At 53.0% G+C, this 26,500-nt stretch overlaps 2 protein-coding genes across 2 annotated transcripts in view; both read right to left on the reverse strand.

Moving 5' to 3' along the window:
• LOC311359934 (6-phosphofructo-2-kinase/fructose-2,6-bisphosphatase) overlaps positions 1–308 on the reverse strand; it is a 12,938-nt gene extending 12,630 nt beyond the window's left edge. The window contains exon 1 of the mRNA XM_084479985.1: positions 154–308. Coding sequence (XP_084336111.1) covers positions 154–205 — 52 coding nt within the window. The 5' untranslated portion in view covers positions 206–308. The remainder of the gene's footprint in view (positions 1–153) is intronic.
• A 4,215-nt stretch (positions 309–4,523) lies between these two features.
• Positions 4,524–26,500, reverse strand: part of LOC311360170 (neural cell adhesion molecule L1.1-like) — a gene marked incomplete at its 5' end in the record, with an annotated part of 23,675 nt that continues 1,698 nt past the window's right edge. Inside the window, 14 exons of the mRNA XM_084480262.1 lie at positions 4,524–4,854; positions 5,641–5,713; positions 13,077–13,208; positions 13,349–13,498; positions 14,204–14,716; positions 19,112–19,282; positions 19,380–19,502; positions 19,678–19,870; positions 20,932–21,578; positions 24,054–24,273; positions 24,507–24,577; positions 24,899–25,099; positions 25,206–25,307; positions 25,392–25,519. Of these exons, the coding sequence (XP_084336388.1) occupies positions 4,596–4,854; positions 5,641–5,713; positions 13,077–13,208; positions 13,349–13,498; positions 14,204–14,716; positions 19,112–19,282; positions 19,380–19,502; positions 19,678–19,870; positions 20,932–21,578; positions 24,054–24,273; positions 24,507–24,577; positions 24,899–25,099; positions 25,206–25,307; positions 25,392–25,519 (2,983 nt within the window). The 3' untranslated portion in view covers positions 4,524–4,595. The remainder of the gene's footprint in view (positions 4,855–5,640; positions 5,714–13,076; positions 13,209–13,348; positions 13,499–14,203; positions 14,717–19,111; positions 19,283–19,379; positions 19,503–19,677; positions 19,871–20,931; positions 21,579–24,053; positions 24,274–24,506; positions 24,578–24,898; positions 25,100–25,205; positions 25,308–25,391; positions 25,520–26,500) is intronic.

Genomic DNA, 26,500 nt, shown 5'->3' on the forward strand with positions numbered 1-26,500 from the left:
CCACCATGTGCCACGCAGTCTTCTGTTCTTGGCCACACGACTAAAGACAGAGCGGGGGGGGGGGGGGGGGGGTGGGGGGGGGGGTGGAGAGAGACGGTGGTTCTTTGGTCTGGAAGCTAATTGCTCAAACACTGACATTCATTCCCCGCTCACCTGAGCTCTCACTGCGGACGCGATGCCGTATGAACGCTCTGCTGGGGTCCATGTCGGCTCTGGCCACGAGGCGGAGGGGCTTCTCATGGGGTCGCGCTCTGCTGCCGTACAGGCTGTCTCTGCAGACCCTCAGACATCTGATACCCCCAGGACTGCCCGACTGGGAGCATGCATGGGGATAGGCTAGCGCTACACTCGCCCACAGCGTTTAAAGCCCCGTTTATAGGCCAATACTCACAATAGTTCGCCTAGATGTAGGCTACCAATTCGCAGTTTGCGTTTCTCATTTTGACAACACGATGTGTTGTCACATCGCGGAGCCTCCGAAAATCAGGCAACACAACAGTGCTGGAGGAGAGAATCATCAACAACGCTCTCTCTCTCTCTCTCTCTCTCTCTCTCTCTCTCTCTCTCTCTCTCTCTCTCTCTCGCGCTCTCTCTCTCGCACCCCGCCCCCCCCCCCCCCCCCCCGCCCCCCACACACACACACACACACACACAACACACATCCACCGAGCGATAGAGAGAGGGATCGGCCTAATAGGAAGCAGGATAACCTTGATCTTGTGCGCTGACAGACGTGTGTGACTGAAGCTAACCCGGGCCGTAACCCGGTCGGCCTGCGGTCATCCATCCCAGACCTCACGCTCCATCTGCAGCCTGTGCCGCTGTCACTCACCCAGTGGCCGCTGGAAGCGCGGCGTTCTTCCCGCGCCCCCCTCTTGCGTCACCTCGGCCATCGTCTGGATCTATTTCGGTGTGTGTTCAGGTTGTCCGACTTAAAGCCAACGCTGTGTTCAAAAATGATCCATTCGGGATATTAGTCCTCCGCCCGCCTCCTCTGGTTTAGTATTCCTCCGGACGCCTGTGACCCACCGACTACGTCAAGGAAATTCGTCAACCAGCTTAACCCCTCAGTGCCAAATGGGTTTTCCGTCCTTGGTGGTTTCCTCCTGGGTGACAGCGGGCTCCCCGCAGCGTTACCTGCCCCGCCCGGTGACTCCAGGTCCAATAGTGCACTGATCTTTATTCTACCACCTCCTTAGAAATAGGAAATAGGCGGGACGATTAACTCACTGCGGTGCATTCAAAATATTTGTATAGGTGGATATTTTATTGAATGACAAAGTTGCTGGTACAAAGTAGACGCGTTAGGCCTACCGGCCTCACCGCATTCCACCGGGCCTCACCGCAGCCGGGGGGCAGGTAGGTAGGTAGGCCTACCTCACAGCGACACGCACCGACCGGTCTGCTTCTTACTCACATTCAAGTCTAGCAAGTCAGGTTGACGCGCGCGCGCACACACACACACACACACACACACACACACACACACACACACACGCGCGCGCGCGCGCGCGCACACACACACACACACACACACACACACACACACACACACACACACACACACACACACACACACACACACACAGCAACTTCAAATTGAAATCAGAGGACAACAAGAGACTCCACACGTGTGCAGGATATGCGTAGTCTATGTTTATTTATTAGTTTGACTGGTGGTGGAGGGGTTAGTTTTTTCAGATAAAGTACAGCGCACGATGCAACAAGCAGTACAACATCAGCACATCCCATAATACACCCTGCCCCCCCCCCCCCCTCCCACTACCCCGGCACATCCCCACACAACCATGAGCACAGAACCATCCGGGTGTGTGTGACTCTGCTGTGATCCCATCCACGTCCATGGCTGGCGTCAATATACCTCCTCACCACTAGGGGAAACACTCGCACTTCAGTCAATACACCTCCTCACCACTAGGGGAAACACTCGCACTTCAGTCAATACACCTCCTCACCACTAGGGGAAACACTCGCACTTCAGTCAATACACCTCCTCACCACTAGGGGAAACACTCGCACTTCAGTCAATACACCTCCTCACCACTAGGGGAAACACTCGCACTTCAGTCAATACACCTCCTCACCACTAGGGGAAACACTCGCACTTCAGTCAATACACCTCCTCACCACTAGGGGAAACACTCGCACTTCAGTCAATACACCTCCTCACCACTAGGGGAAACACTCGCACTTCAATATTATCCCTTTTTGATCGTTTTTATGAACCCCACCCACTCCCTCCCTTTTCCCGGCGTTAAAAAAGAAGGCTGCGACAGTGACAGACAGAGAGACAGACAGACAGACAGGCGTAAAGACTGGCGGGGGGGGGGGGGGGGGGGGGTAACTCCCTATCCCTGAACAGCACAATGGACCGGACCTGGTCTGGTTCTGGTCCTCCATTATCCCTCGGAGTCGTGTAAACAAGTGTTTAGGCTGACGTCTTTAATGAGGAGGAATGGGCTGAATTAGATACCAGCAGAAGGCTTCTCATTGACATCGATATCACTGACTTCTGAGCCAATGAGGTGGTCTGATTATGAACACACGTAACCATTCAGGTGTCAGTCCTCCAGAACTTCTCTGCCCTACCCTCGTTAGTAGAAACTTCTGACCTGTGACCAAGAAGTATGGAAAATGGCCCCACCCTGTTTCTCTAGAGGTGTGGTTCTGAGCTGGGTTTGAACCAGTAACCAGTAACCAGTAACCAGTAACCAGTAACCAGAGTCCTTCTGAGTGTAGACGTGAGGACTGCCTCCTCAGTGTCTGAGTGGAGACTAGTCCCACCTCAGCAGCATCCACACCTGGTCCACTTACACCAGGACCCACCTGGTCCACTTACACCAGGACCCACCTGGTCCACTTACACCAGGACCCACCTGGTCCAGTCACACCAGGACCCACCTGGTCCAGTCACACCAGGACCCACCTGGTCCAGCTCCTGGAGGACTCCATGTATGACCTGGTAAATGATAACTGTATGCTGGGTTTCTCTCTGTAGCGCTATGGAGGAGCTGAGGGGGAGCAGGTCTAGTCTCTGGAGCAGACCAGTGCTAACTAACTAACTAACCAGCATGAGGGGTGACCAGAGGTCAGGTTATATATGGCTACAGCAGACGGTAGGAGGGCGACAGAATCAATAGGCAAACAAACAACACAAACACATTCCTTTAAGAAAACAAAAGGCAATCGGAATGAAAAAGACAATCTCGAGGTTCTATTTACATTCAGAGGAAGAGACATGAGAGCTCAGAGCTCTGGTCTCCTCCTCCTCCTCCTCTCCTCCTCCTCCTCCTCCAGAGCTCTCTTGCTACGTCCTGGAGAGGCGGGGGACAAAGCAGTCTGCTACAAAAGCCCCTCCCTGGTTCTCCAGGGCCTCCATCTGTATTAGCATGTAAACCTGACCCTAGCGCCCATCTGCCTAGCCTTTCTGTGTGTGTGTGTGTGTGTGTGTGTGTGTGTGTGTGTGTGTGTGTGTGTGCGTGCGGGTCTGTGTGTGTGTGTGTGTGTGTCTGTGTGTGCGTGCGTGCATGCGTGCGTGTGTGTTCAGAAAGGAAGTAATTTTGCAGAGTTCCACTCAGTTTACAAACACACTTATGCTCCTGCAGTCAAAGAGTAGTTTGAGGGCAGGCAGCACTCTGGAAGACAGAGAGGAGGAGGGGGGAGGGGGGGAGGAGGAGGGGGGAGGGGAGGGGGGGAGGGGGGAGGGGGGGGGGCTGGACTCTCTTAAGGCAAGAGCCCTCGCATCTCTGCAAGTCATGTGGGAGGGGTCAGAGATGGAGGGCGTGAACTATGTCGCAGAAGTGCACGCACATGTGCCCACACGTACACACACACACAACCACACATGGACGACATGCGGACAGCGGGCCCCAGACACAGGGAGCCCCGTCTGAGGGGCCCGGGGGGGCCCGGGGGGGCCCGGGGGGGCCCGTGGGGGCCCCGGGCAGCCTGGTGGGCTGACAGCGTGGGGCAGGGAGGAGAGCGTTCCCTGGCACATGCAGAATTACACAATCAAAACAGAACAGAAGAAAGTCTAAACTCATTTTATATATACTGTATATATATAAAATTCAATAATAAACTCAAAAATAGTGCGTTTACGTGATGCAAACTAAAAAGAGTATTTTGAGAGCTTTAAATTGATGCAGTGACCCAGGATTATGTCTCCTTCATTCCACTACAGAAAAGAGCAGTAGGGTTGGTGTTTGTGTGCGTGTGCGTGTGTGTGTGGGTTTATGTATGTACAGTATGTATGTGTGTATGTATGTACGTATGTTTTTATGTATGTATGAATGTTGTGTATCTGTGTGTGCCTGTAAAAACCTGGAATAGAAAAAGTAAACAACTTTCCTACACACACCTGTGGAATGTATTGCCACTGAACATTACCGCCTCGGACTGTGTGCGCGTGCATGTGTGTGTGTGTGTCTGCTGTGTGTGTTCTTATGGGTTATTGTTGTCACGGGCAGTGGAGTCAGACCTTTTGGATTGATGTCTCTCATAGTGTCTTGTTGCAGGCAGTAAGGTGTGTGTGTGTGTGTGTGTGTGTGTGGTGTGTGTGTGTGTGTGTGAATCTAGCCGGGTCGGTTTAGGACGGTGGACATGGAGGGAGCGATGGGGGGGGGAGGGGCGGGGTCGAGGGGGGAGGCGGGCCCGGAGCTCTCGTTCCCGTGGGGGGGAGGCAGTCTCCCGCTGTACTGGCCGATGAAGGAGCCGTCCTCGTTGAACTGGATGTCCACGCTGTCCCCGTACTCCGCCAGGGAGTCGTCGCTGCCCAGCTTACTGCCCGGGCACAGCGACGGCTGGCTGGCCGACCGCTTCTCCTCCGCATCGCTGGGGAGCAGAGGACCGCAAGCAGGTGAGCCCGGTGTCAGTGGATCTGTGTGTGTGGGTGTGTGTGCGTGTGTGTGTGTGTGTGTGGGTGTGTGTGTGTGTGTGTGTGTGTGGGTGTGTGGGTGTGTGAGTGTGTGTGTGTGTGTGTGTGTGTGGGTGTGTGTGTGTGTGGGTGTGTGTGTGTGGGTGTGTGGGTGTGTGTGTGTGTGTGTGTGGGTGTGTGTGTGTGTGTGGGTGTGCGTGCGTGCGTGTGTGTACGTGTGTGTGTGTGTGTGTGTGTGTGCATGTGCATGTACGTGTGTGTGTACGTGTGTGTGTGTGTGTGTGTGTGCGCGCGCGTGCGCGCGCGTGTGTGTGCGTGCGTGTGTGTGTGTGTGTGTGTGCATGTGCATGTACATTTGTGTGTGCATATGTGTGTGTGTGTGTGTGTGTGTGTGTGTGTGTGTTTGCATGCCAGCCAAAGCACTCACCTCTCCAGCGATCTGCAGAGGAGCAGAGAGGAGGAGGAGGGGTTAAGTGGGAGCAGAGATGAGAGCGTTACTAGGGTCAGGACTGCAGGGATGTGGGGCCTTTAAGGCATTGAGCTGATGTTCTTTTGTGGTGCAAATGCATCCACTGGTTTATTAGAAACATGTTAGTAGAGCATCAATGGTAAGATGATAGCAACATACATTAAGGAGCATCTATTAACCAAAGAGTGAGCAGTGAGCGTGTGGTGATGTGTGAGGGGAACACACTGGGTCTCTGAGGCCGGGCCCCGTGGGGCCGGGGGCCGCGCTCATGTACCTGTACTCCCCAAACGTCTCGTCCTTCATTGGCCGCGCCTCAGAGTCCACCTGGCCGTCCTCCTTGTCCTTCACTGGGGGAGAAAGAGAGGATGTGTGTGGTCACTAGGGAGTCATAACCATGGAGGAGGTGGTCACTAGGGGAGTCATAACCATGGAGGAGGTGGTCACTAGGGGAGTCATAACCATGGAGGAGGTGGTCACTAGAGGAGTCATAACCATGGAGGAGGTGGTCACTAGGGAGTCATAACCATGGAGGAGGTGGTCACTAGAGGAGTCATAACCATGGAGGAGGTGGTCACTAGGGAGTCATAACCATGGAGGAGGTGGTCACTAGGGGAGTCATAACCATGGAGGAGGTGGTCACTAGGGAGTCATAACCATGGAGGAGGTGGTCACTAGAGGAGTCATAACCATGGAGGAGGTGGTCACTAGGGGAGTCATAACCATGGAGGAGGTGGTCACTAGGGGAGTCATAACCATGGAGGAGGTGGTCACTAGGGGAGTCATAACTGTTATGTGCAGATCTGCTCCTTGTTTTGCAGTGCTCCTGGAGCTCCTCCTTCAGCCCCTCCTTCTCCTCGTTACCTGGCACCTGCTGCTGCCTTAAAAGCCTGGGAGGCTTCACTCATGAGTCTCTCTAGGCAGGGCCGGCCGCATGGCTCCCATTCACCAGTCTGATTACCATTTATAACAATAAACCCAGTTTTCTTATATTTAATCCTTGTTTGTCCACTTCATGTTACTTCCGTCGAGCCAGGTTGTAACATATTGGGGGCTCGTCCAGGATCAATCTGGATGAGTTTTGCAGAGTTATTTTTTTTCTATTTTTCCCCCAGACAGAGTAACCCGGTATGCTTTGGTGGTGTTTGGTAGTGTGGCTGTGAGCAGCTTCTTGTCATGGTGAGTATGGTGAATCCTATGAGTGAGTGCTATGATTTTAAGTTGTGAGTGATCTCCCTGGTTAGTTAGGGAGTGTGCCAGCTGGGCAGAGCAATCTGTCCTTCCATCGGTGCACTATTTGTTATATATATATTTTTTTATTTTTTTATTTTTTTCGAGGTAATCCTGGGTGGAGACTTGTTCTCTGGTGGGGGTGAGCATTTCAGGGCCTTGGTCACATGGCTGAGGTTAACTGAGCTTTGCTTTAAAGAGGCCTCGAGCCCGGCACGCCTCAGAAGACAGTTAGGGTTAGTTTAAAGTTAGGCAGGTACCAGGGGGCTTGCTTAGATGATCATTTGCACTCGGAGGCTTGCTCACTGTGCTCAGCAGTGATTGATTTGTAAAGTTATTTGAGTTAGTGACTGCTTTATGGGGACAGTTGTGGTAACATGTCCAGGGTCCTAACTTCGTTGTGTATAGCTTGTGGATTTGTCAGGTGTGGTGTGTGTGATGTCTAGCTTGACTTTGTGGGCTAGTTCTCCCGGAGGTTGTTGTTGCCTTGGTCTTGATTACCAGCAGGGTCCATTTTGGTAATGGGTTTTGTATGGGTAATATTTTGTGCTTAGTAGCTAGATGGGAGTTACTAGGCCTATCTCTGTGATCATGGTTTCAAGAATCATTTAGTAGAGAGAATTTGTGATAAGCTGTAGTGTTGGATGAGGTGTGTACTGGGCGTACTGGTTTAAGTTGAAACCTTGGGTAACAGCGATTGGTGTGTTTTGTTATGTTTGGTTACTGAAGTTATCTAGTATGGAGGCTATCGATGACTTTATTAGTGCACCCTCGGAGGAGTTGCTTTGTCAGCTCACTAAAGAACAGCTCCTTAGCCTCGCCAGTCATTATGACATTGAGATTGCCAGTGGTGATATACGTCTTAAAGATAACTTAAGAGAAGCACTTAAGGCTAGCCTAGCAGAAGGAGGCGTCCTAAAGCCGTCGGCTTTACCAGCAGATCAGCATCAACTTGTTCTTCCTTAAATGTCAGATGCTGTGCTGGAGTTCAGGTTGAAGGAGTTGGCGTTTCGAGAATTAGAACTAGAGGATAAAGAAAAAGAGCGTATCCTTAAGGAAAGACAAATGCACCTAGAACATGAGCGTTTCCTAAAAGAGCTTGAATTTAAGCATGCTGCTTTGAGCTCAACCAGTTCTGCCTCGGCTCAGTTTAATGTAGCGAGCAACATCAGACTAGTACCTCCATTTGCTGAGAAAAATGTTGAGAGGTACTTCGCTCATTTTGAACGAGTGGCTACTGTTTCAGACTGGCCAATACATGCCTGGACATCGCTTTTGCAAAGCGTTTTGGTGGGAAAAGCACAAGACACTTACACTGCTTTAAACATTGAGGATATCAAGGACTATGAAAAAGTTAAAGGTGCTATTCTAAGAACTTATGAGCTCGTTCCTGAGGCGTACCGCCAGCGTTTTAGAGGCCTCAGTAAGCTGGATGAACAAACTTATGTTGAGTTTGCAAGAGAAAAGGAGATCAGTTTTAGTTCTTGGTGCAAGTCACAGAAGGCGGAAACTAAGGAAGATCTTAGACAATTAGTTCTGCTGGAGGACTTTAAAGATTGTCTGCCTACTGCCGTGTGTACTTATCTCAATCAGCAAGAAGTGACCACTCTTGATAAGGCTGCTGTTCTAGCAGATAAGTTTGTATTGACGCTCAAGGTAAACTTTGATAACGACCAAGGTGAGCGAAAAGGAAGGACTGGTTTTAATAGACCTCGGTTTCCAACCACTTCCTCCACCAGCTCAAAACCTCCTCCCACCGTTTCTACAGCTTTCACTAGAAGATCGGCTACTGTGAGTACTCGTGAGTACTACTGTGAGTATTAGAGAGGACTTGTTTTTATTGCAAGAACAGTGGTCACTTCATTGCAGATTGCCCTGTCTTGAGTAAGAAACAAGAGTCTTATAAGCCTGTTGCCTTACTAAAAACTGTGAAAAATAGTGCTGTCATCCAAAACATGGACCAACCCGCTCGAAAGAGTGAGCTGCCTGGTTCTTCGTCTTTCCTTATGGATGGTTTTGTTTCTCTTGTCACTGATCCTTCAACCAAGCAACCGATTAAGATTTGGAGAGATAGTGGAGCTTTTCAGTCTTTGATTCTACAGGACCTCCTACCGTTTTCTGACCAGTCTAAGTTGGGTTCCAGTGTCCTCGTCCAAGGGTTTGGGGGGGGGGGTATCTGTCTCTGCCTATGCATAACCTTACACTTGAAACTGGTCTTGTTTCTGGGGAAGTAGCTGTAGCTGTGTGTTCAAGCATTCCCATTAAAGGGGTGTCTTCATCTTGGGAAATGACCTAGCCGGTGGTAGGGTGCTTGCGGCTCCTGAGGTTGTTCCTTTTCCTGTAGTGTCAAAACGCCCAGATGATCTTGAGAAGCAATACCCAGAAGCATTCCCTGTCTGTGTCACTACCCGTGCCATGTCAAAGAAGAAGAAACAAGACAAAGAAGCTGATTCTGATATTGCACTGTTTGACACATTTTTGGCGAAGGGTGACATGTTGGGATTTGGTAAAGTGTTTCCCTCTGGTAACGAGCTCAAGTGTGAGCAGGGGGGAGATGAAACCTTATCTTCTCTTTTTGACCAGGTTGTTCCTGATGATGAGATGACAGCTGTGTCTTGTTGCTATTTTGTAAACAATGGTGTGTTAATGAGAAAGTGGACTTCTCCGAAACTGTCCTGTCATGATGATTGGAGTAGTGTGTTTCAAGTGGTAGTGCCAAGTGTCTATCGTCAGGATGTCTTGCAGTTGGCTCATGATCATTGTCTTGCTGGTCATATGGGGATTAAGAAAACTTTAGACAGAGTGCTGAGACATTTCTTTTGGCCTGGTGTGAAATCTGATGTTGCTGAGCATTGTAGAACATGTCATGTGTGCCAAACTATTGGTAAGCCCAACCAGAAGATTCCCCCAGCTCCTTTACATCCTATCCCTGCCATAGGAGAGCCTTTTGAGCGTATCTTGATTGATTGTGTTGGTCCCCTTCCTTGTACCAAATCAGGTAACCAGTACTTATTGACAATCATGTGTACAGCTACCCGGTTTCCTGAAGCTATCCCTCTACGAAGAATCACCACTTCAGCCATTTCCAAGGCCCTTATTAAGTTCTTTACAGTGTTTGGCCTGCCAAGAGTTATCCAGACCGACCAGGGTTCGAATTTTATGTCCCGTGTGTTCTCTCAGGTTCTCCAGCAGTTGTCTATTGAGCACCAGACTTCATCTGCTTACCATCCAGAGTCTCAAGGGGCCCTTGAGCGGTTTCATCAGACCCTAAAGTCCATGTTACGAGCCTACTGTAAGGAGTTTGAGAGAGATTGGGATGAGGGAACCCCTTTGCTCCTCTTTGCAGCTAGAGAGGTCACTCAAGAGTCCCTTGGCTTTAATCCAGCTGAACTGATGTTCGGTCATACTGTGAGGGGCCCTTTGAAACTTTTGAAAGAGAGATGGTTGGCAAACCAGTCCCCCGCCACAAATTTGCTAGACTTTGTTTGTCATTTTCGGTCAAAGCTGAACAAGGCATGTGAGCTGGCGAGGTAGAACTTGGGGGAAGCCCAAGGACGGATGAAGGGGTGGTATGACCAAAGGGCAAAGCATCGAGCGTTCTCTCCTGGTGACAAGGTGTTGGTGCTGCTGCCACTTCCGGGGTCTGCTTTGCAAGCTCGATTTAGCGGTCCATATGTGATTGAGCGTCGGGTGGGTGAGTTGGATTATTTGATAAAGACTCCAGAACGAAAGCGTAAAACACGTCTCTGTCATGTTAATCTGTTGAAACAGTACTGTGAGAGGAGCCAGGCTGGGCTCTCAGGGGTGAAGACGGTTGCTGTGCTGAGCACTTCGATTCCTGTGGGTGAAAAGGACATTGATGGTGTTGTTGAACGTGGGGTCTCTCGTGCTAGGCTTCCGAACTCAGAAATTGTAGCCAATTTGGAGGTCCATCTGTCTTATCTTGAGTCATCACATCGGTCCGACGTTAGTGAGGTTATTTGTAAATATCCTGCCCTGTTCTCTGTGCCTACTTGTACCAATGTTCTCCAGCATGACATTGATGTCGGGGAGGCTGCACCTATTAGGCAACACCCTTACAGGGTAAATCCTGAGAAACGCCAGCTGATGAGCAAAGAAGTGGATTACATGTTGCAGCATGGCATTGCAGAACCTAGTGCTAGCCCATGGAGCTCCCCGTGTTTGCTGGTTGATAAGTCAGATCGCACACCTCGATTTTGTACTGATCTTCGCAATGTAAACTCTGTCACAAAGCCTGATTGCTATCCTCTTCCCCATCTAGATGATTGCATTGACAGAGTAGGGTCTGCAGCTTGTGTCACTAAGTTAGACCTCCTGAAAAGCTACTGGCAGGTCCCTCTTACTCAGAGAGCTCGTGAAATCTCTGCCTTTGTGACTCCAGATGACTTCTGTCAGTATACAGTTATGGCTTTTGGAATGCGCACCTGCCACATTCCAGCGGCTTGTTAACCTGGTGTTGAAAGGGGTTGCAGATTGTGAAGCATACCTTGACGACATAGTTATTTATAGCTCCACCTGGTCTCGGCACATAGCTCAGGTGGAGGAAGTATTTGGTAGGCTGGCTGCTGCCAATTTGACTGTGAACCTTGCCAAGTGTGAGTTTGGACAGGCCACTGTGACGTATCTAGGGAAGGTTGTTGGGCGGGGGGAAGTTTGTCCTATCGGCGCTAAAGTAGAGGCCATTTGCTGTTTCGGTGTTCCTACTTCTCGGCGTGAGCTGAAACGGTTTCTTGGCATGGCAGGCTATTACAGAAGTTTTTGCAAGAACTTTGCTACTGCGGCTGCCCCCTTGACTAGCTTACTTAGCTCAAAGGTCCATTTTGTTTGGACAGAGATGTGTCAGTTGGCATTTGAGAATCTGAAGGCCCTGTTGGTCAGTGCCCCAGTCCTGGCTGCCCCTGACTTTAACAGGCCATTTAAACTGGCTGTCGATGCTAGTGATGCTGGGGTTGGTGCTGCCCTACTTCAAGACGACTCGTCAGGGGTTGAGCATCCCGTTTGTTATTTTTCAAAGAAGTTTGACATTCATCAGATGCATTATTCTACCATTGAGAAAGAGGCCTTGGCTCTTATTTCTGCTCTGGACCACTTCGATGTGTATGTCTCTTCCAGTCAGGTCCTGGTGGTCTACACCGACCATAACCCACTTGTGTTCATCAGCCGAATGAGGAACTCCAACCACCGGCTGATGCGATGGAGTCTGTTCCTGCAGGGCTTTAACCTGGAAATAAAGCACATCCGTGGAAGGGACAATGTGCTCGCAGATGCCCTTTGAAGGTCATAAGTGTCAGAAGCATATGTGATGCAACATTTCATTTTATTTTGGTGTTAATTTGTTGTGTGTAACTTGGCGGTTGCCTAGAGCAACCGTTTTAAGGGGGGGGTGTTATGTGCAGATCTGCTCCTTGTTTTGCAGTGCTCCTGGAGCTCCTCCTTCAGCCCCTCCTTCTCCTCGTTACCTGGCACCTGCTGCTGCCTTAAAAGCCTGGGAGGCTTCACTCATGAGTCTCTCTAGGCAGGGCCGGCCGCATGGCTCCCATTCACCAGTCTGATTACCATTTATAACAATAAACCCAGTTTTCTTATATTTAATCCTTGTTTGTCCACTTCATGTTACTTCCGTCGAGCCAGGTTGTAACATAACCATGGAGGAGGTGGTCACTAGGGGAGTCATAACCATGGAGGAGGTGGTCACTAGGGGAGTCATAACCATGGAGGAGGTGGTCACTAGGGAGTCATAACCATGGAGGAGGTGGTCACTACGTCATAACCATGGAGGAGGTGGTCATTACGTCATAACCATGGAGGAGGTGGTCACTAGGGAGTCATAACCATGGAGGAGGTGGTCATTACGTCATAACCATGGAGGAGGTGGTCACTAGGGAGTCATAACCATGGAGGAGGTGGTCACTAGGGAGTCATAACCATGGAGGAGGTGGTCATTACGTCATAACCATGGAGGATGAATGGCCAATCCTGAACATGCGTTTAGAAAATATATGTTGAATAAAGTCTGTGTTTGTGTATGTGTGTGTGTATGTGTGTATGTGTGCATGTGTGCATGTGTGTGTGTGTGTGTGTGTGCGTGTGCGTGTGTGTGTTCAGGAAGGAGGAAGTCATTATGTCTAGGAGTTCAGTAACCCTGCTCCGTCACCATGCATTGGTTACTATGGCGACTCCAGTGAGAGAGCAAGAGGACTGCAGAGTCATCCATGCCAAGTGTATTCCTCTGTGTGTGTGTGTTTGTGTATGTTTCTGTGTGTGTGTGTGTGTGTGTGTGTGTGTGCATGTGTATGTGCGTGCGTGTGTGTGTGTGTGTGTGTTTGTGTATGTTTCTGTGTGTGCGTGCGTGCGTGCGTGCGTGTGCGTGCGTGTGCGTGCGTGCGTGCGTGCGTGCGTGCGTGCGTGTGCGTGCGTGCGTGCGTGCGTGCGTGCGTGTGTGTGTGTGTGACGGGGCTTCACCTGCGTACTTGCCCCCCTTGCTCCTCTTGACGAAGCAGAGGATGAGCAGCAGCAGCAGCAGCAGCACCACGGCGCTGATCAGCCCGATGAACCAGCCCTGGGTGGCGAAGCCCCCCGCCACCTCGGACAGCTCTGAGGGAGAGAGAGGACTTCATGAGGAGCACAATCACAATAACTTGGATTCATCTCCTCATCCACCACAGTAACGTGTGCAGTGAGTGTAAAGCTGTGCTCCACGCGCGTGTGTGTGTGTGTGTGTGTGTGTGCAGTACCTGGGCCTTTGGTTTCTATTGATCCGTGCCAGAACCTGGCGTCGTTGTGGTGGATGACGAGGTGGTACTGAGTCCCGCGATGAAGGCCGGTCAGCGAATAGAAGCCCTGCGTGGAGTTGATCAGCTCTGACTCCTCCCACCGGGCCCCGTCTGCAGTGACCACACAGAAGAGCTACAGCGGGACGGGCGGGGCACCTGGTGCTCTAGGGCCACCAGGGGCCCACTGAGGCCTCCTGTGCCTCAGGGCCCCACACTGCTCAGGGCCCCACACTGCTCAGGGCCCCACACTGCTCAGGGCCCTCAGGCCCCTCCCACTGCTCAGGGCCCCACACTGCTCAGGGCCCCACACTGCTCAGGGCCCCACACTGCTCAGGGCCCCACACTGCTCAGGGCCCCACACTGCTCAGGGCCCCACACTGCTCAGGGCCCCACACTGCTCAGGGCCCCACACTGCTCAGGGCCCCACACTGCTCACCAGGAGGTCTCAGGGCCCCACACTGCTCAGGGCCCCACACTGCTCAGGCCCCTCAGGCCCCTCACACTGCTCAGGGCTCCACACTGCTCAGGGCCCCACACTGCTCAGGGCCCCACACTGCTCAGGGCCCCACACTGCTCACCAGGAGGTCTCAGGGCCCCACACTGCTCAGGGCCCCACACTGCTCAGGGCCCCACACTGCTCAGGGCCCCACACTGCTCACCAGGAGGTCTCAGGGCCTCACAGGGGAGCTGGAGTATTGCTGCTGAGGTCCGTTGGTAGACCGAGCAAGAAGCCACCAGGATAAGCCTCCCCATTTCACCCTGCCCCCCCCCCCCCTGCTCCAGGGTGTAGGCAGTAGCCCCCCCCCCCCCCCTCACCGTCCTTGCCCTGGTAGCGGATGGTGAAGCCCCCCCCCTCACCGTCCTTGCCCTGGTAGCAGATGGTGAAGCCCCCCCCCTCACCGTCCTTGCCCTGGTAGCGGATGGTGAAGCCCCCCCCCCTCTCACCGTCCTTGCCCTGGTAGCGGATGGTGAAGCCCCCCCCCCTCTCACCGTCCTTGCCCTGGTAGCGGATGGTGAAGCCCCCCCCCCTCTCACCGTCCTTGCCCTGGTAGCAGATGGTGAAGCCCCCCCCCCCCTCACCGTCCTTGCCCTGGTAGCGGATGGTGAAGCCCCCCCCCCTCTCACCGTCCTTGCCCTGGTAGCGGATGGTGAAGCCCCCCCCCCTCTCACCGTCCTTGCCCTGGTAGCAGATGGTGAAGCCCCCCCCCCTCTCACCGTCCTTGCCCTGGTAGCAGATGGTGAAGCCGTGGTTCCTGTGGTGCTCGCTGGGCACCCAGCTCAGGTTGACCAGCTGCTCTCCGGCCTCCAGGGAGATGTTGGAGGGAGGGACTGGAGGACGACAGGTCATCAGGTTACCACGACGACACGCCCTCATTTCATCATCAGGTTACCACGACTACACGCCCTCATTTCATCATCAAGTTACCATGACTACACTCCCTCATTTCATCATCAGGTTACCATGACTACACTCCCTCATTTCATCATCAGGTTACCACGACTACACTCCCTCATTTCTACATGCTGCATTCACATTGAGAGGATTTTGTCCAAAACGACTGCGGCGGAGTCGACCATGCAAGACCACAGCCAGCGTGTCAGGAGCAGTCAGGGGGAGGCGTCTCGCTCAGGGACACCTCCACACTCCTCTAGGAGGAGCAATCAGGGGGAGGCGTCTCGCTCAGGGACACCTCCACACTCCTCTAGGAGGAGCAGTCAGGGGGAGGCGTCTCTCTCAGGGACACCTCCACACTCCTCTAGGAGGAGCAGTCAGGGGGAGGCGTCTCTCTCAGGGACACCTCCACACTCCTCTAGGAGGAGCAGTCAGGGGGAGGCGTCTCTCTCAGGGACACCTCCACACTCCTCTAGGAGGAGCAGTCAGGGGGAGGCGTCTCGCTCAGGGACACCTCCACACTCCTCTAGGAGGAGCAGTCAGGGGGAGGCGTCTCGCTCAGGGACACCTCCACACTCCTCTAGGAGGAGCAGTCAGGGGGAGGCGTCTCGCTCAGGGACACCTCCACACTCCTCTAGGAGGAGCAGTCAGGGGGAGGCGTCTCTCTCAGGGACACCTCCACACTCCTCTAGGAGGAGCAGTCAGGGGGAGGCGTCTCGCTCAGGGACACCTCCACACTCCTCTAGGAGGAGCAGTCAGGGGGAGGCGTCTCTCTCAGGGACACCTCCACACTCCTCTAGGAGGAGCAGTCAGGGTGAGGCGTCTCTCTCAGGGACACCTCCACACTCCTCTAGGAGGAGCAGTCAGGGGGAGGCGTCTCTCTCAGGGACACCTCCACACTCCTCTAGGAGGAGCAGTCAGGGGGAGGCGTCTCTCTCAGGGACACCTCCACACTCCTCTAGGAGGAGCAGTCAGGGGGAGGCGTCTCTCTCAGGGACACCTCCACACTCCGCTAGGAGGAGCAGTCAGGGGGAGGCGTCTCGCTCAGGGACACCTCGACACTCCTCTAGGAGGAGCAGTCAGGGGGAGGCGTCTCTCTCAGGGACACCTCCACACTCCTCTAGGAGGAGCAGTCAGGGGGAGGCGTCTCTCTCAGGGACACCTCCACACTCCTCTAGGAGGAGCAGTCAGGGGGAGGCGTCTCTCTCAGGGACACCTCCACACTCCGCTAGGAGGAGCAGTCAGGGGGAGGCGTCTCTCTCAGGGACACCTCCACACTCCTCTAGGAGGAGCAGTCAGGGGGAGGCGTCTCGCTCAGGGACACCTCCACACTCCGCCAGGAGGAGCCGGGGATCCAACCAGCAACCTTCCAGTTACCAGTCAACCCGCTCTACCTCCTGAGCTTCTGTCGCCAATAAGTTAATCTACTCAGGGGTAATCGCTAGGGGTGGGAATCTCTTGGCACCTCACGATTCGGTTCCGATTCAGAGGTCAACGATTCGATTCTAAAACGATTATCGATGAATCTCAAATTTTTCTGTTTTTTTTATTTCAGTCAAATTTTTTTCAGTGATTTTCAAAAATACATCTACATCTGAGTTTGCTACTCAGAGTTTGCTAATCACTTCCTACTTGTGTGATGATCATTAAAGACAATCAACAGATGGATTACCTTATCTAATATTTTATATTAGATAAATTCGGTTCTCTGCGCAGAGAACCCGCAGGCAGAAAGGAGTTTCCTGTAGCGCTCTGCAGCAGGCCAACAAATGTAATTATTATTAGGGACCGAGCCAAACATGGCAAGGTCCCTATTGAAACCCTCATGTTTATTCTTCTTCTTCTTATTATTTTACCTCATCTTCGACTGCATTTTTCCCCCCCTGCACATATTCGAAAACTCATTTTTATTTGGCAGATTTTGTGGGACTGGTGAAAAATTTGATATTCTAGCCCTCAAATTCACATTCGCCCGGTGGCGCTATACCAACTATGCCAAAATTTCAACGTTTGCACAAGCATAACTCGTCACCGGTTGGACCTAAACTCATGAAACTTTGCACACATATGCAAATCCTCATAATGAAGAAATTTGCAGATACTAACTTAGCACTTCCGGTAGCCAGATTTCCCGCCATTTTGAATTTAGTTAAAAACAGTAAATTCCCCAAGGATCCCAGGTTTTTCGACTTTGACAAAAATCCTTTGGCACATATCATCTATGGCCCATTATCTTCAATCTGACATAAGGATTAGTCTGTAGGATAAATTTCAAAGTACCCATGAGCCATTGAGTTCGAAAAGGGGTGTGTTTTTCACCCCAAAAATAGTAAATTGCACATATCTACATTAATTGGACTCCTATGGTGTTGGACCTCTCTACTAAAGTTGTTCATAATCAAATTCTGAACAAGAATAAGTCCACAATTTTTCAAATGGGGCGTGGCATCGAAGTGGGCGTGGCCCGTTACTAAAATAGCCACAGTTCATAGACGCAATGTTTGATTTGAGCGGGACCAACTCAATGGCCGTTAGGTACCAAAGTTCTAACTGCTCACCAAAAATTAAGTCGATTTAAAAAACAACATGGCCGCCAGAGGAGGGTCGATCACTCTGCGGACACCGTAATAGTTATGAATATGAAATTCACAGGACACGTGTAAACTGGTGCCTCTAGCTCACATACCACAATTCGTGTTTCTCATATGTGTAGCGCCCCCTACAGGAACTTTAAAAACCAGCCCCTGCGCCACGTTTCACCAATATGTATGAAACTTGGTAGGCACGTATAAGGTCCCATGACCTACAGAAAAGCCTCTTGGACCCATGCTCCAAACCCCACCGGAAGTCGGAAATTTTAATTTTTTCATTTTCACTCTCTGCGGCCATTTTGAAATTTTTTCACTTTTTTGCCTTGTATTTGAATGAACTCCTCCTAGGGAATTTATCGGATCTGCTTCAAAATTGGTCAGTACAGTCATGAAGTGGTGCTAAACCAAAATCGTGCTATTTGTGACTGTACGTTGAAGGGCGTGTCCGTGGCATGCCGTCAAAGTTGGCCATTTTTTAATTCCGTCGTCTTGTATTTGAACTAACTCCTCCTAGGGAATTTATCGGATCTGCTGCAAATTTGGTCAGTACAGTCATGAAGTGGTGCTGAACCAAAATCGTGCTATTTGGGACTGTACGTTGAAGGGCGTGTCCGTGGCGTGATGTCAAAGTTGGCCATTTTGAATGGAATTTCACTTTTTCGCATTGTATTTGAACGAACTCCTCCTAGGGAATTTATCGGATCTGCTTCAAAATTGGTCAGTACAGTCATGAAGTGGTGCTGAAACAAAATCGTGCTATTTGTGACTGTACGTTGAAGGGCGTGGCCGTGGCGTGCTGTCAAAGTCGGCCGCTTTGAATGGAATTTTTTCACTTTTTCGCCTTGTATTTCAACTAACTCCTCCTAGGGAATTTATCGGATCATTGATGTAGGGTTAATAATGTTAGTTAAAGTTGTTACAACATGTAATTCAGTTAAATGTGCTCTTACATGTTAATGTCAAAACAATCAGTAGGACACCACAGGGCACCTCTGCTTCTACAGATTACATAAATTCGCGATTTTTTTTTTAAAACTGTGCTTTTTTAAAACTGCGCGCAGTGATGAACGGGACCTCGTGCCGGCTTGCGGCTGCGTCACGTGCGGTCCTAACATGTGCACATCTTGCCAGCACACATGTTACGACGGCACGTGACGCGGCCGCAAGCCGGCGCGATTTTTTTTAAAAACTGCGCGCAGTGATGAACGGGACCTCGTACCGGCTTGCGGCTGCGTCACGTGCGGTCCTAACATGTGCACATCTTGCCAGCACACATGTTACGACGGCACGTGACGCGGCCGCAAGCCGGCGCGATTTTTTTTTAAAACTGCGCGCAGTGATGAACGGGACCTCGTACCGGCTTGCGGCTGCGTCACGTGCGGTCCTAACATGTGCACATCTTGCCAGCACACATGTTAGGACGGCACGTGATGCGGCCGCAAGCCGGCGCGAGGTCCCGTTCATCACTGCGCGCAGTTTTAATTATTATTATTTTTTATGTTTAATTCTGCTTCTTAACGTATCTGCATCGAGACGTAACCGTTCTAGAGAGAATCACGATGCATCAAAGAATGGATTCTATTTCCCAGCCCTAGTAACCACTGCTTCCTCTCTGAACACACAACCCCAATCCTTGTTTGCTTATCATCCTTAACTATTTCCCTAAGCGCTAACGTTTATTTGAACATGCATTTACAACGGGGCCGTGAAGACGGCCGAGGTTGGAGCCTGCAGCTGTACCTCCGTCCAGCAGGGGGTGGCCTCTCCCGGTCAGAGCGGGGCCCATGCCGGCCGCGGTGCGGGCCATCAGCCTGAAGACGTAGCGGCTGTGTGGCTGCAGGGCTCCCAGGTACTGCTGGTGGACGTCGGCCCCGGGGACGACCACCACCTTCTCCGGGCTGTTCTCCACCTCTACACCACACACACACACAGAGACACAGAGCCTGGCTCGTTGCTGCAGCTCAGCCTCTGAGGGCCGCGTGGTGGCGGCGGTTCTGTCAGCGCTCACCGTCTCTGTAGTGCAGCAGGTACCCCAGCAGCTCTCCGTTGGGCCGCTCCGGAGACGTCCAGCGGACGATCAGCTCCGTCTCTGACGGGCTCTCAAAGGTCATGGAAGCAGGCAGTCCAGGAGCTACACACACACACACACAGACACACAGACACACACACACACACACAGACACACCCACACACGCCCACACACACGCCCACACACACACACACACACACACACACACACAGAACGCTGGGCCTTAGACACGCTGTACTACCTGCTGTCCCTCTGTCCCCCGGGCGTGACGTCCTACCTCCTTCTGGGGTGCTGAAGCTGTAGGGGGCGGAGGCGGGACTCTCCCCCTTGCTGTTGAAGGCGCTGACTGACAGCTCGTACCGCGAATAGAAGCGCAGCCCCATCACCTCCTCCGATGTCTTGGTCCCGTCCACCGACACCACCGTGACCTCCCCTGCTCCGTCCCCCCGCTCTGCTTCCCCCCCGTCGGCCTGGTCCTGGGCCAGCTCCCGCCGGCCCCGGGGCCCCCCCCGGGCCCCCCGCCGGCCCCGGGCCCCCACGGAGCTCAGCCTCCAGAGGGAGATCTGGAGGAGACCCCAGACAGGCAGGGTCAGGAGGGTGAAGACCACGATGGTGATATGAGGAGGATGAGGATGATGGTGATATGAGGAGGATGAGGGTGATGGTGATATGAGGAGGATGAGGATGAAGACCACAATGGTGATATGAGGAGGATGATGATGATATGAGGAGGATGAGGGTGATGGTGATATGAGGAGGATGAGGGTGATGGTGATATGAGGAGGATGAGGGTGATGGTGATATGAGGAGGATGAGGGTGATGGTGATATGAGGAGGATGAGGATGATGGTGATATGAGGAGGATGAGGGTGATGGTGATATGAGGAGGATGAGGATGAAGACCACAATGGTGATATGAGGAGGATGATGATGATATGAGGAGGATGAGGGTGATGGTGATATGAGGAGGATGAGGGTGATGGTGATATGAGGAGGATGAGGGTGATGGTGATATGAGGAGGATGAGGATGATGGTGATATGATGATGATGATGATGATGATGATGAGGATGATATATTTTTATATTTTTTGAACTACATTTATTTCTAAAGATGTTTTTTTATTTCTAAAATGTTTTTTTTTTTAACTTTGCCTGTTTTACTTTTTACTTATCTATTATTTTCTTTTATTGTATGACCATGTTTATATGTGAAGCACTTTGAGTCTGCCTTGTGTATGAAAAGTGCTATATAAATAAAGTTGCCTTGCCTTGCCTAAAGCTGTGAGCCACTATCACTATTACTATCACTATCACTATCACTATCATTATTACTATCACTATCACTATCACTATCACTATTACTATTACTATTACTATCACTATCATTATCACTATTACTATCACTATCACTATCACTATCACTATTACTATTACTATTACTATCACTATCATTATCACTATTACTATCACTATCACTATTACTATTACTATTACTATCACTATCACTATCAATATCACTATCACTATTACTATCTCTGTGTAGGAGCTGGTGAGTGGTAGGTCTCTGTGTAGGAGCTGGTAGGTCTCTGTATGGGAGCTGGTGAGCGGTAGGTCTCTGTGTAGGAGCTGGTGAGCGGTAGGTCTCTGTGTAGGAGCTGGTGAGCGGTAGGTCTCTGTGTAGGAGCTGGTAGGTCTCTGTGTAGGAGCTGGTGAGCGGTAGGTCTCTGTGTAGGAGCTGGTAGGTCTCTGTGTAGGAGCTGGTAGGTCTCTGTGTAGGAGCTGGTAGGTCTCTGTATGGGAGCTGGTGAGCGGTAGGTCTCTGTATGGGAGCTGGTGAGCGGTAGGTCTCTGTATGGGAGCTGGTGAGCGGTAGGTCTCTGTGTAGGAGCTGGTGAGCGGTAGGTCTCTGTGTAGGAGCTGGTAGGTCTCTGTGTAGGAGCTGGTGAGCGGTAGGTCTCTGTGTAGGAGCTGGTAGGTCTCTGTGTAGGAGCTGGTAGGTCTCTGTGTAGGAGCTGGTAGGTCTCTGTGTAGGAGCTGGTAGGTCTCTGTGTAGGAGCTGGTGAGCGTTACCTGGTAGCGGAGCAGCTTCCCCTGGACTCTGTTCGGGGCGCTCCAGCTCACCCTGGCCGTGTTGTTCACCACCTGCACGTTGACGTCTCCTGGGGCCTCCTGGGGAACTGGGACAGGAGGGGGGGACAGGGGCCAGGGCTCTGTGAGCTGACAGGGGCCAGGGCTCTGTGAGCTGTCAGGGGCCAGGGCTCTGTGAGCTGACAGGGGCCAGGGCTCTGTGAGCTGTCAGGGGCCAGGGCTCTGTGAGCTGTCAGGGGCCAGGGCTCTGTGAGCTGTCAGGGGCCAGGGCTCTGTGAGCTGACAGGGGCCAGGGCTCTGTGAGCTGTCAGGGGCCAGGGCTCTGTGAGCTGACAGGGGCCAGGGCTCTGTGAGCTGACAGGGGCCAGGGCTCTGTGAGCTGTCAGGGGCCAGGGCTCTGTGAGCTGACAGGGGCCAGGGCTCTGTGAGCTGACAGGGGCCAGGGCTCTGTGAGCTGTCAGGGGCCAGGGCTCTGTGAGCTGTCAGGGGCCAGGGCTCTGTGAGCTGTCAGGGGCCAGGGCTCTGTGAGCTGACAGGGGCCAGGGCTCTGTGAGCTGACAGGGGCCGCTACCTTCTGGGACAATCTGTCTTTGGATGACTGCAGCGTTCTCATACTGGGACTGTTTTATTCTTTGTGTTTGCATATTGCACTAATGTGAGCCATGGTGCCGTCATGTTACAAGAGCGCTGTGACATGTAGAGCATGAATGAATCTATAACGGCCCTACCGTGTCCTGTGTCTACAGCCTACCGTCCTCCCCAGTGTCTATAGCCTACCGTCCTCCCCAGTGTCTATAGCCTACCGTCCTCCCCAGTGTCTATAGCTACCGTCCTCCCCAGTGTCTATAGCCTACCGTCCTCCCCAGTGTCTATAGCCTACCGTCCTCCCCAGTGTCTATAGCCTACCATCCTCCCCAGTGTCTATAGCCTACCGTCCTCCTCCTCCAGTGTCTATAGCCTACCATCCTCCCCAGTGTCTATAGCCTACCGTCCTCCCCAGTGTCTATAGCCTACCGTCCTCCCCAGTGTCTATAGCCTACCGTCCTCCCCAGTGTCTATAGCCTACTGTCCTCCCCAGTGTCTATAGCCTACCGTCCTCCCCAGTGTCTATAGCCTACCATCCTCCCCAGTGTCTATAGCCTACTGTCCTCCCCAGTGTCTATAGCCTACCGTCCTCCCCAGTGTCTATAGCCTACCGTCCTCCTCCTCCAGTGTCTATAGCCTACCGTCCTCCCCAGTGTCTATAGCCTACCGTCCTCCCCAGTGTCTATAGCCTACCGTCCTCCCCAGTGTCTATAGCCTACCGTCCTCCTCCTCCTGTGTCTATAGCCTACCGTCCTCCCCAGTGTCTATAGCCTACCGTCCTCCCCAGTGTCTATAGCCTACCGTCCTCCCCAGTGTCTATAGCCTACCGTCCTCCTCCTCCAGTGTCTATAGCCTACCATCCTCCCCAGTGTCTATAGCCTACCGTCCTCCCCAGTGTCTATAGCCTACCGTCCTCCCCAGTGTCTATAGCCTACCGTCCTCCTCCTCCAGTGTCTATAGCCTACCGTCCTCCCCAGTGTCTATAGCCTACCGTCCTCCTCCTCCAGTGTCTATAGCCTACCGTCCTCCCCAGTGTCTATAGCCTACCGTCCTCCCCAGTGTCTATAGCCTACCGTCCTCCCCAGTGTCTACAGCCTACCGTCCTCCCCAGTGTCTATAGCCTACCGTCCTCCCCAGTGTCTATAGCCTACCGTCCTCCCCAGTGTCTATAGCCTACCGTCCTCCCTAGTGTCTATAGCCTACCGTCCTCCCCAGTGTCTATAGCCTACCGTCCTCCCCAGTGTCTATAGCCTACCGTCCTCCCCAGTGTCTATAGCCTACCGTCCTCCCCAGTGTCTATAGCCTACCGTCCTCCTCCTCCAGTGTCTATAGCCTACCGTCCTCCCCAGTGTCTATAGCCTACCGTCCTCCCCAGTGTCTATAGCCTACCATCCTCCCCAGTGTCTATAGCCTACCGTCCTCCCCAGTGTCTATAGCCTACCGTCCTCCTCCAGTGTCTATAGCCTACCATCCTCCCCAGTGTCTATAGCCTACCGTCCTCCCCAGTGTCTATAGCCTACCGTCCTCCCCAGTGTCTATAGCCTACCGTCCTCCCCAGTGTCTATAGCCTACCGTCCTCCCCAGTGTCTATAGCCTACCGTCCTCCTCCTCCAGTGTCTATAGCCTACCGTCCTCCCCAGTGTCTATAGCTACCGTCCTCCTCCTCCAGTGTCTATAGCCTACCGTCCTCCCCAGTGTCTATAGCTACCGTCCTCCTCCTCCAGTGTCTATAGCCTACCGTCCTCCCCAGTGTCTATAGCTACCGTCCTCCTCCTCCAGTGTCTATAGCCTACCGTCCTCCTCCTCCAGTGTCTATAGCCTACCGTCCTCCCCAGTGTCTATAGCCTACCGTCCTCCCCAGTGTCTATAGCCTACCGTCCTCCCCAGTGTCTACAGCCTACCGTCCTCCCCAGTGTCTATAGCCTACCGTCCTCCCCAGTGTCTATAGCCTACCGTCCTCCCCAGTGTCTATAGCCTACCGTCCTCCCCTGAGTGCCCGGTGGTGGAGGCGGGCTGGGGGCCGTCCCCCAGGGAGTTGACGGCCTGGACCTTGATCTCGTAGGGCGTGTAGGTCCCCGTGTCGTTGACCTGGAAGGGCGGGCCGGGGGCGTAGGCGTGGCTCCAGTGGCCCGTCTGCCCCTCCCTCCAGAACACCTTGTACTGGAACCCAGGGCCGTTGTGCAGCCGCGGGGCCACCTCCTGCACGCACACACACACACACACACACACACACACACACGCACACACACACACACACACGCACACGCACACACGCACACACGCACGCACGCACACACACGCACACACGCACACACACACACACACACGCACACACGCACACGCACGCACACACACAGGTATAGAGGGTGAACACTCACTCCCACACGCACACTCGAGAGGTCACCAGGAGTGAGAGCAGAGTGAACACTCACGTCCCATGTGATGACCAGGGTGCCAGGGTCCACGGACTCACTGCTCACATGGCCCGGGTTGGAGTCCGGGACTAGAGGGACAGGGAGAGAGACGGGCACAGGGAGAGAGACGGGCACAGGGAGAGAGACGGGCACAGGGAGAGAGACGGGCACAGGGAGAGAGACGGGCACAGGGAGAGAGAGGCTGGTGAGACAGGTGGAACACCCAGAGTGCCCGGAGTGAAGCGTAGGGCTGGGCCTACTCACCTTCAATCTGGAACACTAACTAACTAGGTCAAGACACGTTCACACGCATCAACGTCGTTCCAGGACTGACTAATGACGCTGCGGACAGCGTTGGGCGTGCAGAGGGAGAGGCAGCCAATCAGAAGGCCCGGTGCGGCCGTGCTCACCTGCGGGGGGCGTGCTGTGCGCGGGGGAGGGCTGGCTGGGCTGGCTGGGGCCCACCTCGTTGAGCGCCAGCACCCTGAAGCTGTAGGTGGAGTCGGGCTGGAGGATGAGCTCCAGGTGGGTGACGTCTCCCGGGGTCCGCCTCATCTCCCTCCACGGGGCCTCCGGCGCGTGCTTCTCCTCTCGGGCCTCCACCACGAACTCTGGGACACACACACACACACACACACACACACACACACACACAGGCCTGGTGAGCCCCGCCCCCCGTCCCGGCGGTGCGGTGCTGGCGGCGGCGGCGCCCCTCACCAGTGACGGGGCTGTTGTGGGCGTGTCCCGGGATCCAGCTCAGGGTCAGGCTCCGCTGCTCCACCTCCGACAGAGACAGAGCCTTGGGCGGCTCGGGTGGAGCTGGAGACACGCACAGCATGCACCTTCAGTACAACAACAACAACAACAACAACACCACACGCACACGCACACGCACACACACACCTACTACAGTGATGGAACCAGTGGCGTGCACATGGTCCATTTTGGTGATGACCTCACAGGAATACTCGCTGCTGTCGTCGGATTGGACGTTGGCCACTTTCAGGGTGTGGTTCATAAAGACTTTGTACCTAGGCACAGAGAACACATGGGCTGGTGTCAGCAGGACGGTCACCACGTCTACAGGGCATTACCAACATGTGTCCATCACTCTGCTGGAGAGCGCTCTGTGTCCTTAAAGTCTGCTCTACACTCCTTTATGCAACAGGTAGTTCAAACCAAGTTGGACAAGAGGCTTTCCATGCAACCCAGTCGCCAGAGAAAAACGTTCCCAGAGTACTCTTCTACGAACGTTGGATACGTAGCTCAGTCAACGTTTCAGGGCCAAAATACGTTACATGTCAACGTTCCATTGTAAAGAGTGGAGACTGCGCCCGCACCACGTGACTTTCAAGTTTCTTATTTCAGCACAGAAGAAAGATGGTGGCCAGCCGTGTAAAATGCTACATTTTAGGGCCGTTTCTGTATCTTCAGGTTTTTTGATAACATATTTAGCGAGAAATGTGTACTCTATGTTCACAATCTTGATTCAGAGAATGCATATGAGCTTTAGTTTAGATGTTACGCGGATATAGATCGTTCCTGCCAGCAAAACGTTGTGAACTGACGTAATGCCCAAGGATACGTTGACAGTATACGTTTTCGTGAACACTGGATTACGTTGCAGTTCAACGTAAAATAGCGAGTTGTACCTACCAACAAGGACATTTCCTGGTTATAAAAAATACATAAATTGGAATTATTTGGAGACTTCTACAACGCTGCCAGTAGGCCTACGGCGAAGGTAGTCGCGGGTGTAAACCCCCCCCCCCCCCCCCCTCAACAATCCCGATCGCCCCCCCCCCCCTCCCCCGTCAACAATCCCGATCGCCCCCCCTCCCCCCCTCAACAATCCCGATCGTCCCCCCCCCTCAACAATCCCGATCGCCCCCCCCCCCCCCTCAACAATCCCGATCGTCCCCCCCCCCCCCTCCCCCGTCAACAATCCCGATCGCCCCCCCTCCCCCCCTCAACAATCCCGATCGTCCCCCCCCCCCCCCCCCCCCTCAACA

The sequence above is a fragment of the Micromesistius poutassou genome (genome assembly GCF_964030765.1).
Source record: "Micromesistius poutassou genome assembly, chromosome: 15".
Taxonomy (NCBI): Eukaryota; Metazoa; Chordata; class Actinopteri; order Gadiformes; family Gadidae; genus Micromesistius; species Micromesistius poutassou.